The sequence below is a fragment of the Nicotiana sylvestris genome, chromosome 1, assembly GCF_000393655.2.
Source record: "Nicotiana sylvestris chromosome 1, ASM39365v2, whole genome shotgun sequence".
NCBI lineage: Eukaryota > Viridiplantae > Streptophyta > Magnoliopsida > Solanales > Solanaceae > Nicotiana > Nicotiana sylvestris.
Genome location: NC_091057.1, coordinates 80,687,325 through 80,699,955, shown reverse-complemented (window position 1 = coordinate 80,699,955; position 12,631 = coordinate 80,687,325). Strand labels below are relative to the sequence as shown.

The 12,631-nt window shown below is 38.8% G+C and overlaps 1 protein-coding gene across 1 annotated transcript; it reads left to right on the top strand.

The window, feature by feature from the left end:
• Positions 1–219: 219 nt before the first annotated feature.
• Positions 220–624, top strand: LOC138871879 (uncharacterized). Its single transcript, XM_070149797.1, has one exon. It carries the CDS (start codon positions 220–222, stop codon positions 622–624), a length of 405 nt encoding a protein of 134 aa, XP_070005898.1.
• The last annotated feature ends 12,007 nt before the right edge of the window (positions 625–12,631 follow it).

Below are 12,631 nucleotides of genomic sequence, written 5' to 3'. Positions count from 1 at the left end.
TTCCCACTCAAGAAACCAGTGAGTGTTGAGGAAGCAGAAGAGTTTTTTCGAAAAGTGAAAATGGCGGACTACGAGATAATTGACCAACTCCGGAAGTCTCCTGCTCAAGTCTCTTTGTTGTCTCTGCTAATGAATTCAACTGAACATCAAAAAGTGTTAATCAAAACTCTCAATGAAGTATACGTACCCATTGAAACCACTGTGGAATAGCTAGAGAGGATGGAGGAAAGGTTTTTTACATTCAATCAAATCTCTTTTAGCAAGAATGATTTGCCCCCAGAAGGGGCTGCCCACAACAAAGCCCTTCATCTAACAGTTAAATGCGAGAGATATTATGTGAAAAGGGTCATGCTGGATGGTGGTTCCGGAGTAGATATTTTCCCTCTCTCAACCCTGCAACGAATGGAGATTGGTACTGAGAGAATCAGGCCCAACAACGTCTGTGTGCATGCCTTTGACGGCATCAAAAGAGATACCATTTGTGAGATTGATTTTGTTCTGACTATTGGTCCGGTGGATTTCGAGGTGACCTTGCAGGTCCTGGATATGGATACTTCCTACAATTTCCTCTTGGGAAGACCTTGGATTCATGCAGCAGGGGCTGTACCTTCTACTCTCCACTAGATGGTAAAATTTGAATATGAAGATCAAGAGATTGTAGTCCATGGAGAAGACGAGCAGTCGATTTACCGGGACCCGTCAGTCCCATGTCTCTAAGCTAGGGAAGGAAGTAAACACATTTATCATGCTTTCGAGGTTGTGGTCGTAAACCAATGTGAAGAAGGAAACCCTTGTCCTCAACCTTTTCTCTCAAATGCGTCAATTATGGTTGCCAAGGAAATGATCAGGCATGGTTACAAACCCAAGAAGGGGCTCAGGACGACCTTGCAAGGAATCACTGAACCTATCACTCTGGCTGCTATCGAGAAGTTCTTTGGGGTAGGTTTCCAACCCATGCCAACTGATGAAAAATGGGCAGATAAACGAAAGAATAATGGTTGGGTCTTGCCTCAGCCGATTCCGCATCTTTATAGAACCTTTGTCAGGCCTAAGTACAATGAGGAATAGGAAGATGAGGTCTTCACGACCAAGGAAATTGAAGAAATTTGTGGGGCTATGAGGCAGATGGTGTATGAAACCCACATGGTCCAACAGGGAGAAGGCTCGAGCACCGCTGAGGTGCTGTATATAGGGCCCAATGCCAAATTACAAAATTGGAAGGCTATTCCATTCACAATCAGGCAGGAATCCTGGTAGTCCAGTCCTGCCACTTTTTCTGTATCACGAGTTGTTTCGGGGTGTAACTCGTATGTTTTTTTAGTTTCATGTCATTAATTTCCAATGTAAACCCCGTTATCTTCAAAATTCAATGAAATGAAATCAATATTTCATTGTTCATCTCTCTTTATTCTTTCTGATTTTGTTACTTTTTCTTATTTCTTCTTTCAGTTCTAATAATGCGGCTTTAAATTACATGACATGCTTGCGGACTTCATGCCCAGATCCAAACACGTTGTCTAATTGAGAAATAATAAACTAAGACCCAGAATATGATAAAGAAGAGGCTTTTAGGTAATTAAATCGAGAATTGAAACAATTGAGAATAATCCTAAGCCGAACTTAAATGATACAGAGCCATTTAATTTGGGTAGTTCTGAAGAAGTCAAAGAAACCAAGATAAGCATTTACACAGATGAAAAAAATCGGGATGCATTGATCCAACTTTTGTTTGAATTCAAAGATGTGTTTGCTTGGTCATACGATGACATGCCAGGACTAAGTATTGATTTGGTAGTTCACAAGTTGCCAACCTACCCCGATTATCCCCCTGTCCAGCAAAAGCAAAGGAAGTTCAAAACTGATATCAGTGACAAGATTAAAGAAGAGGTCACAAAACAGTTAAACGCGGGGGTGATCCGAGTGGTTCGATACACCACATGGTTAGCCAATGTAGTTCCAGTGCCAAAGAAAGATGGGAAAACATGAGTGTGCATGGACTACAGAGATCTGAACAAAGCAAGTCCCAAGGACAACTTCCTCTTGCCGAACATCCACATCTTTGTTGATAACTGCGCCAAGCATGGCATACAGTACTTTGTGGATTGTTATGCAGGATATCACCAGGTGTTGATGGATGAAGAGGATGCGGAAAAGACAGCTTTCACCACACCCTGGGGGCACCTACTATTACAGGGTCATGCCTTTTGGTTTGAAGAACGCCAGGGCAACCTATATCAGGGCCATCACTGCCATTTTCATGACATGATGCACCAAGAATTGAGGTGTATGTAGATGATGTGATCATCAAATCCAGGACCCAGGATGACCACGTTCGGGACTTGAGAATTTTTTTTGAGCGGCTGCATAAATATGATTTGAAGCTAAATCCGGCCAAATGTGCATTTGGGGTTCCATCCGGCAAACTCTTAGGATTTATAGTCAGTCGAAGGGGCATAGAGTTAGATCCAACAAAGATAAAGTCTATTCGAGAGTTGCCTCCTCCAAGAACCAAGAAAGAGGTTATGAGCCTGTTGGTAAGACTGAACTACATTAGCCGATTCATTGCTCAGTTGACTTCTACATTTGAACCTATCTTCAAGCTGTTAAAGAAAGATGCAGCAATCAAATGGATGGATGAGTGTCAAGAAGCCTTTGACAAAATCAAAGAATATATGTCGAACCCGCCAGTCTTGGTCCCACCTGAACCTGGGAGGCCTTTGTTCCTGTATTTGACAGTCTTGGAGAATTCTTTTGAATGTGTCCTCGGACAACATGACGTGGCTAGGAAAAGAGAGCAGGAGATTTACTATTTGAGCAAAAAGTTCACAAGCTATGAAGCCAAATATACCCTGCTGGAAAGGACTTGTTGCGCCCTAACTTGGGTCGCTCAGAAGCTTAGGCATTACCTGCTGGCCTATACCACTTACCTCATCGCTAGGTTGGACCCTTTAAAGTACATAATCTAGAAGCCAATGCCCATAGGGAGGTTAGCAATATGGCAGATCCTGCTCATTGAATTTGACATAGTCTACGTCACCTGCACGACAATGAAAGCCTAGGCTTTACCAAACCACTTGGCTGAAAACCCTGTTGACGATGAATACCAGCCTTTAATCACCTACTTCCTAGATGAAGAGGTAAATTCAGTTGAGATAACATCAAAAGACACCAATGCTTGGAAAATGTTCTTTGATGGAGCTGTGAACGCAAAAGGCGTTGGAATTGGGGCAATCTTGATCTCACCTACTGGTCAGCATTATCCAGCCACAGCCGGGCTTCGGTTTTTCTGCACAAACAACACTACCGAGTATGAATCCTGCATTATGGGTATGAATATGGCAATCAACCAAGATGTCGAAGAATTGTTAATCATGGGAGATTAGGATCTGATTATCCGTCAAGCTCAGGGAGAATGGGAGACCCGGGACGTCAAGCTTATTCCCTACAGGCAACATGTGGAATATCTTAGCAGGCGGTTCAAATCAGTAGAGTTCACGTACATTCCTTGTTTTCATAATGAGTTAGTCGATGTGCTCGCTACTTTGGCCTCAATGCTGCCATACCCAAGCAATGCCCACATTGACCCATTGGAAATCCAAATCCGAGAAAGGCATGGTTACTGCAACACGGTTGAGGCAGAACCAAATATTCAGCCATGGTATCATGATATCATGAGATTTTTGAAAACTAAAGAATATCCCGAGCAAGCCAGTGGAGACCAAAAGAGAACCATTAGACGGCTCACAAGTGGTTTCTTCTTGAGTGGTGAGGTCTTATACAAAAGGACTCCAGATCTCAACTTGTTAAGATGTGTGGACGCTGAAAAGGCTGGAAGAATCATGTATGAATTGCATGCAGGAGTGTGTGGACCCCATATGAATGGGTATGTTTTGGCAAAGAAGATCCTTAGAGCAGGCTATTATTGGATGACTATGGAAAAAGATTGCTTCAGTTTTGTTTGGAAATGTCATCGTTGTCAGGTGCACGGCGATCTAATTCATGCACCACCTACAGAACTGCATCCCATGTCAGCACCTTGACCATTTGTTGCTTGGGGTATGGACGTCATTGGGCCGATTGAGCCAAATGCTTCAAATGGGCATAGATTCATATTGGTCGCTATCGACTACTTCACAAAGTGGGTTGAAGCAATTACTCTCAAGTCTGTCACCAAGAAAGCTGTGGTAGACTTCATGCACTCCAATCTCATTTGGCGTTTCGGTATTCTTGCAACTATCATCACGGATAATGCTGCAAATTTGAATAGTCATTTGATGAGGGAGATATGTGAGCAGTTTAAGATCACGCATCGAAATTCTACTCCTTATCGGCCCAAAGACAATGGTGTCGTCGAAGCAACAAACAAGAACATTTAAAAGATTTTGAGAAAGATGATTCAAATTTCCAGGCAGTGGCATGAAAAATTGCCGTTTGCATTATTGGGATATCGCACTACTGTGTGCACATCAGTCAGAGCAACCCCGTATCTTTTGGTTTATGGCACTGAAGCCATGATACCCACAGAGGTTGAAATCCCTTCTCTTCGGATCATTGTTGAAGCTGAAATTGAAGACAGTGAGTTGGTAAAAACCTGCCTGGAACAGTTAACCCTGATCGATGAAAAACGAATGGCCATAGTCTCCACGGGCAGTTGTATCAACAAAGAATGTTCCGTGCCTACAACAAGAAAGTGTGGCTTAGAAACTTTGATGCGGGGCAAATAGTTTTAAGGCGTATTCTCACCTATCATCAGGAAGCAAGAGGAAAGTTCGCTCCTAACTGGAAAAGACCATACATTATCAGAAAGTTGTTGCCAAAAGGGGCGTTATACCTGGGAGACGTCGAAGGGAATGACCCCGAAACTGCTATAATGCAGACGTAGTCAAAAGGTACTATGTTTAATCCTTCTGCAGCAACAGCATTACCCGATTGGGATGACGAAGGCTTTCATTCTCGCTACCCCAAACACTTTAATCCTTTTCTAACCCTTTGAGCAGGTTACCTTTCTTTCATTACCCTCTTTCGACCTTGAAGACGTTTACTAAGAAAGAAAAAAACAACAAAAACAACAAAACAAAATGTTCCCTAAACTACGTTCGACTTGATTCCGAAAGGATATGTAGGCAGCCTCTCTCTGGGGTTCAGTCACACCAAAACAAAAATCCAATTTTCCCCAAAAAGTGAAACTGGGGCAGATGTTATAATGGTTCAGCGACGATCTCACTTGAACGGTTCCAAAGTTGTAATTCGATCCAAGTTCTTTTACCCAAACCTTGTTCAAGTCCTTCCGATCAATCGGTGAAAGGTTTTCAAAATTAGAGAACGTAGTTGTTTGGATCTGATGCAATCAAAGATGAGAGAAATAAAATGACAGAGTCTTATTGGTGAAAACCTACGGGCACCGTAAGGCAATGGTGAGCAGAGAAACTGAAAAATGAGAGAGTCTTGTTAGTGAAAACTCGTAAAGAGCACTATAAGGCGATTGTTTAAAACCCGCAAAGTGCGCCGTTGATCAAAAAGAAGAAATCCCTTACCACCATTGGCACTGAAAGAGTCCTGGCAATGTTTCTCGATTTTAAAGCATGGGTCGCAATGGGTTTATGAGAAGTTGGATAGTTGTGCAGATCGGGTATCCAGTCCAAGAAGCATGTCATGTCTATTGAAGTCTGCATACACTCCAGATAAGTCCTTTATTCCTCCCCAAAAGGGACACTTCTCCTTAAATTCACTTTCTTGTCTTTTGTTTACTTTTCTTTGAATCCCTTTCGGCCTAACTCTGTTCCGAAACTAATACAAAGAAAAGGTGACAAGATTGGTTTTACAGGGGTTCTGCTTAATAAAAGCCAAGTCCAAAGAAAAATACCCAGCCTCAGCGGGTGCATCAAATCGATCCCGACTGGCCATGATGGCCGTAACTCTGAAATCAAAGTTATTGAAAATGAAGAGAAATCCAAAGTCAGAAGCTCCTAGAGGCAGAATAAGGTGAAAGGGCCAAAGCCCCACACGGGTGAACCACCATGTGAAAGTTTGGAAAGTTGAGTTCCTCGGTTTTAGGAGAGAGATTAATCTTCAGAAAAGACAGCAAATAGTAGAGGTTTTTCACCAAAAGAGTTGGGCCGAGAACAAGTGATCAAAAACAATCAAGGACACAAAACCAACCACCGTTTTAAACTAACAATTGTTCTTTGTTGGAAAATTTGAAACATGTGCAATCTAAAGCAACAGTGCAAGAAGCAGGTGCAACCCAAAAAGAAAAATCCGCAAGTGGTAGAAACAACTTTGCAGCAACAATCCATAAAAAGGGAAGTCCCCTCCAATGTTTCTTTCTAGCATTTACTCATTCCTTGAAATAATTAAAAAAAGAGAAAGGAAACAAATTGAAAAAGAGGCCAGAAGAAAAGAAAATGGTAGTATAGGATCTCCAATCTCAATCTTTTACGTTTTTCCAACATAGGGTCCCCACTCCCTAGTTGAGATTATTTTTAGACATACAGTCTCCACTCCCTTGTCTCCTTTGGCCAACATAGGGTCTTCAATCCCTAGTTGAGATTAGTTTAGACATAGAGTCTCTACTCCCTAGTCGCTTTTTGCCAACATAGGGTCTCCTATCCCTAGTTGAGATTACTTTTAGACATAGGGTCTCTATCCCCTAGTCGCCTTTTGCCAATAGGGTCTCTAATCCCTAGTTGAGATTATTTTTAGATATAGGGTCTCTATCCCCTAGTCGCCTTTTGCCAACATAGGGTATCCAATCCCTAGTTGAGATTTTACACATAGGGTCTCCACTCCCTAGTCGTATTTTCCAACACAGGGTCCTCACTCATTTGTTGAGTTTTTATAGATATAGGGATCCATTCCCTAATCTCTTCTTCTTAAAGACACACAATCCTTATTTTATCTTTTTTCAATAGAGAAATAGTGTAGGATTTGTTACAATAACTCACGAAATTTTCCTAGTGAAAACTGGGGTAGAAAAATTTCGTTCGTTTGTTTGTTTTGGTGTCTGAGCAGGTTTGAACTCGGGGAACAGAGTTCGAGATGACCAAAAGAATTAGTCTCAATTAGAAATAAAGAAAAGAAGAAAAAGAGAAAAAAAAGTGAACTCAAAGTGTTGAAGCGGATAAGATGCGGACTGCTCAAGATATGATTGAAGACACAAGCTTCGCATGTCCCGCTTTGATCCGAAAAGTTGACGATGAAAGAACCAACACCTACAACTGATGAGCATCAAGATTTAGATTGGAGTCTGCAGCAAGAACCAGCTAAGACTCAAGATCAAGCTTCAAGAGATTTATAGATAGGAATCTTGTAACTCGTAGTTGATAGGCTTAGCTAGTTTAACTTTTTACTTTCCATTTTGGTGTAATAAGGAGTTCAGCAAGCAGTAACAGCAGCAGCAACAGTGAAATCACACCTTCTTGGTAGTCCCAGCTACCGAAACTTCTAGAACTACATTGATCTGATTTCTTTATAGTCAAGGATATGTAGGCAACCTCTGAAGTAAGGTTCGGTCAGACTCTTTCAAAAAATGCTTCCCATGGAGTTTCAAATGGGTAAAAATCCCTCATAATTGCTCATTTTATCGGTGCCCGAAAACCCTTCGTGTCTCCGAGCAAAGAGGGGCAGCTGTGAGCACGTGATTTTTGCCCCACATAAATTACTCCTACAAAATCCCAAAGAATTAGATTTTTCTTTTAATTGTTTGTTATTTTAGGAATTATTGTAGAATTTGCTTAATTATTTGCATTTTTCTGTGCATGTTTAATTTTATTTAATTCATGAAAACTTTAAAATACATTGCATTTGCATTTAAGATTTATTCTTACATTTTTAGGTTAATTAGTAAATTAGTTGTTTTACAAAAAATAGAAAATATCACAAAAAATAACTCACTTTGCATTTTAACTTTTAATTTTTGAAGTTTATAGCTTTTTTCTTCAATTTAGGAGTTACTTAATTTTTTATATATACTTTAACTAGTAATTAGACTAATTTGGTAAGTCAATTTAGTTTAGGAATTAAGTTAGGTTTTTATTTTAATTTGAAAAGAAAAGGATTTGAAATTTAAAAGAAAGGAAAGGAAATAAAAGAAATTTGATGTTTGGGCTATTCCAATTAAATCTCCCTAGCACAATTAAATTCCACCCATTACCCGTTCAATCCAGCCCAGTTCTATCCCAACCCGGTCTGCCCTTACTCGAACGACATCGTTCAGAGTTCTCTGAGTTTAAAATGATTTGAGCCCTCCGTTCCATCATATCCAACGGCTCCAAATTATTTCCCATTCCCTTTAAAACTGTCCGAATCCCCTCATTAACCTAGTATATTATACTACTTCACTTCATCTTCTCCTTCTGAGACCCAAACCTTAGCGCTGCCCCAAATCCCCCACCTTCTCCGGTGCCGGCACCACCTCAAACCACCACCAAATTCACACCCCAAGATCCTCACAACCACCCCTTTCCCAATTCCTAACCAGTTTCCCTAGAAGCTCTCGAATCTTCAATCGAAACAGTCAGGCCCCAAACCCTAAAACCCCAAACATCTCGAATCGGCAAGTTTCATTAATGGATTGGGGTCGAGTTTGATTTTATTCGTGTGTTCTCAATGTCAATTTCGGCTAAAATCGAAGGTGTTGAAGAGCTTTTCAACTTCCACTGTCCAACCGCCTTCTTAGGTACTTTTTTTGTTTGCTTTTCTTTCCTTCATTTTTCATTTTATTTTTCACCTCATCTTCTTCTGTTTCTTTCCTTTTCTTTCTTGTTTTTCTATTTCTTAAATCATCGCTGCATGCATGTTAATTTTAGTTTATTTCATTCAGCATCTCTATTAGCATGTTTGATTCTTTTGTTTTAGTTTTTGCTCAAATTTCCCTCCTGTTTTTGTGTTATTTGGAATCTTTGGTTCCAGGAGTTCATATAAATCCGAGTTGCCCTTTTCTTGAATTTTTCCGTTGGGTTCTCGATTGAATTGAGGCTCTATGAATTAGAGGCCCAAAGAGAGGGATTAATCCGGGTTTTGAAAGCCCATGTCTGGTTTGTCTTGGGTCAGAATTGACCCATGTAGTCTATTGAGGTAATTAGGAGGGATTTAAAGGGTAGTTTAGGGAATTTAAGTAAGGAAATCTCTCATAACTGATTTAGGAAGCTACTACGAAGGTGGGTTTGGGACTGTTTTAACAAATTGATTTTAAAATTAAGGACATGCTAGCAAAAACGAAAATTAACTAAGGAGTAAAGGGCAAAAACTGAAATCATTTCTGCTTCCCTAGAGCTTCTCTATAAAAGGTTGTTACTTCCTAATCAAGTGAGATTGTTAGTGACTAAAAAATACTGAAAATTTTAGAAGCGGCTGAGCTCTCTTTCAAATTTCAAAATACTGAAAATTACTTGAATTGTGCTTGGTTTTTCGGTTATCTGATTCCCATTGTTAGTTAGAATTTCTAAAAAGGCTCCAAAATCGTGCACTTGGGTTGAAAAATGGCTTAAGTTGGTTCTAAAGTTTGGTCTGATTTGCTGCCTTAGTACTGTTTCATTGTTGTTGGAGTACTGCTGCTGTGACTGAACTCCTCATTTTGCTGACTCTTAAGCACAACTTCTTCTTTTGTTTTGATTGTTGTATCTAGGTACATATTCCTGGACTTTACTGAATGTGAAGCTCGATTTGAAGTATGAAATGGAAAAATGGAGTTTAAAGCATAACATCAATTCATCTGTTTATGATTCAGCTATATTTGCTGCATTACATTGTGTTTTATTACCTGATTCATTGTATCTTAACTGATTTCTGGTTTTGATAGATGAACTCTTATCATTGTATTCAATCTTGGACTATTATGATATGGATATAACTTAGGTAAATAACATCTAAGCCATATGGTAGTGTTTTTGTTCGTGGTCAATTTTTCTGGCTTTGTTTGTCTTGGTTTGGGTTTTCGAATGACTTCAGGTTTCTTTGTTTGATTTGTAAATGTCATAGGCAGAGTTTGGAAGCCTTTACTGTTTAGATATTCTGTTGAAAGCGTCAATGATGAACCTTAAATCAGTTTTCTGGGTTTCATTTGGTTCTTTCTTTAATGAAATTAGCAAATATTTGTTTTAGTTTCAATGTATGGAGTCAGACAACTTTATGTCCTTGTTAATAAATGAAGTCTTTTTGAAATTATGATTGGCTTTTGCTGGAAATTCGAACTTGTGATGTTAAAACAATCTGTGTACGAGTTGTTGTCACATTAGGAATTGTATTTTCATTGTAAAATGTATGTTGGCCTCAAAAATGTGCTTTGCATTTGCTTAAATATTGTCAGTATTTGTTCAAACCCTAGATTTTCATGAAAATGTAGTCTGCCTCAAGTGTTAGTACTGAATCACGAAACTGGGCGGTTAGTGTTAGCCCAGTTGTGCCCAGTTTTTCCCTTTGTCGATTTTGCTCTTGATTTGGGCTTCACGTTGGGTTAACTGCTTCATGTAATTGTCATAAGTAGCTTTGCACATGACAATTAGGCCTGTCGCCGGTTTAGGCTCCATTTAACAACCAAATGCCTGATTTTACTTATTGTCAATCCACTAGTTACTAAAATTTAGCTTAAACATTTGCTTAAAATAAATTAGAAATTCCTTTAGTCTTTTAATCAATTAACTAGGTCCTTTTAGAGTTATATTAGAGGCGTGCCATATTAAGCAAGCAATAATTTATGGCTCGCAAAAGATTAGTTCGAACATCCTTTAAAATTAGACTCGAGGTCTGCCATAGTGCAAAATTAGATAACCTATGGCCCTCACTTAACTATTTTAACTCTTTAAAATTGAGGTGTGCCATCAATTGAATTTTTCATGCCCCTCGCAAACCTTGTTTAAATTCAAAATTTTGTAGTTGCTTTAGGCGCACTATTTAAATCAATTTATTAAATTCGGGTGTGCATTTCATGTGACCCTATTCCAATTCTCAACAACGTTAAATAAAATGTATCATGGACCGCAGGTGCATTTCATGTGGCGTGGTTCATGATGTGTTTTAGATAACGTTGAATCTTTCTAAAATTAATTAAAAGCGGTTAATTAGTTAAAATATACCATAGGCTAAAACATGTATTAAAATCAGATAATAGGCCAATTATAATAGTTTAAGAGACTGTGCTAGAACCACGGAATTCGTGAATGCCTAACACATTCTCTCTGGTTAACAGATTCCTTACTTAGAATTTCTTGTTTGAAGACTTTAGACGAAAAGTCGATTTTCCTCGATTGTGATTTTAAAATAAACCGGTGACTTGGGACACCTACTAAACTATTCCAAGTGGCGACTCTAAATTATATAAATAATCCCATTTCGAATAATGTCACTTAAGTTGGAAAAACTCCCTTATATACCCTCGGGTGTGTAAAAAAAGAGGTGTGACAATCACAATCACACATAGTTATTTATATGTATATACACATATATACAAGGGTTACAGAAGGTATACACATGGATACCCATACACACATGAATACAAAAGGTATACACATGCACACACACAAATCTCTATCAAGTCGTCCCAACATTGAGACTCATTCCTTAAGATATTTCTAATATAATCCAGTAACACCCAATCAGAATAAAATATAATTACAACAATCCAAAAATTCTAACCCAAGCTCCAAGTTTTTTTAATTTCTTTTCATGAAGTTTTAGTTTCATCTTCATCACTTTAAAGTAACCAAACAATGTTGTATGCATAAAATTAACTCTAGAAATCAACAATATTTCAAATTCTATTCGAATTCAACAATATTACTCCATCGTTTTATCAAAAATAACTAATTCCAAAAATTTCCAAGTGAATTGAAAGCTCAAATCTATGTTCAAGCTCAGGTTCGACTTTTCTCCGATGAAGAAAGTCTTGTCATGTCACATTCCGAACCTGGGCCTAGATGTAGAACGACACCCGGTGCCTGACTACATGAGACACAACAAACTAACTAGATGACTGAATCAATATGTGATATTATACGATAGTAAATACGAAAGATAAACTAACACGTGTTGATATACTGAAAGTCCAAATGATATAAATCAATGTGCAGAAATACTAACATAAGTCTGAAATATATCTGTAGCCGACATTACTTAACATGAAAACTATGCGACTCTATCTAATTGTTACACTAGTTTATGAAACATCTAATGACATACTAAAAACACTTTCTATCTGCATATACTGAAAGACTACAAAGTGATGATAATTTCTCGAAAGAAGTAGGGCTCACCAAATAGCTGGTACGTGAATCATAGAGTTGTGAATCATCAACCTGTAAATCATTACCTGCATCGTGAGATGCTAGTCTCATGACCCAAATTGGAGGGCTGCAACGGGCACCCGCTGCCTTACCCAACTGAGTACCAACGTAATGTATCCTTCTTACCATACCATTATGAGTAAATGGGACGGAAGGGTCGTCATGATATAACCAGAATAAAACATAAGGGAATACTTGACATAGGATGACCCAAGATGTAAAACAAGCTTATACATGGGACATACAGTCCTATAAGACCCAAAATAAACACTCGTACACTAAACATAGGCCGACAAGGCCATACAATATTTCATATATATGACATCTGTCTACAAGCTTCTAAGAGTACATAC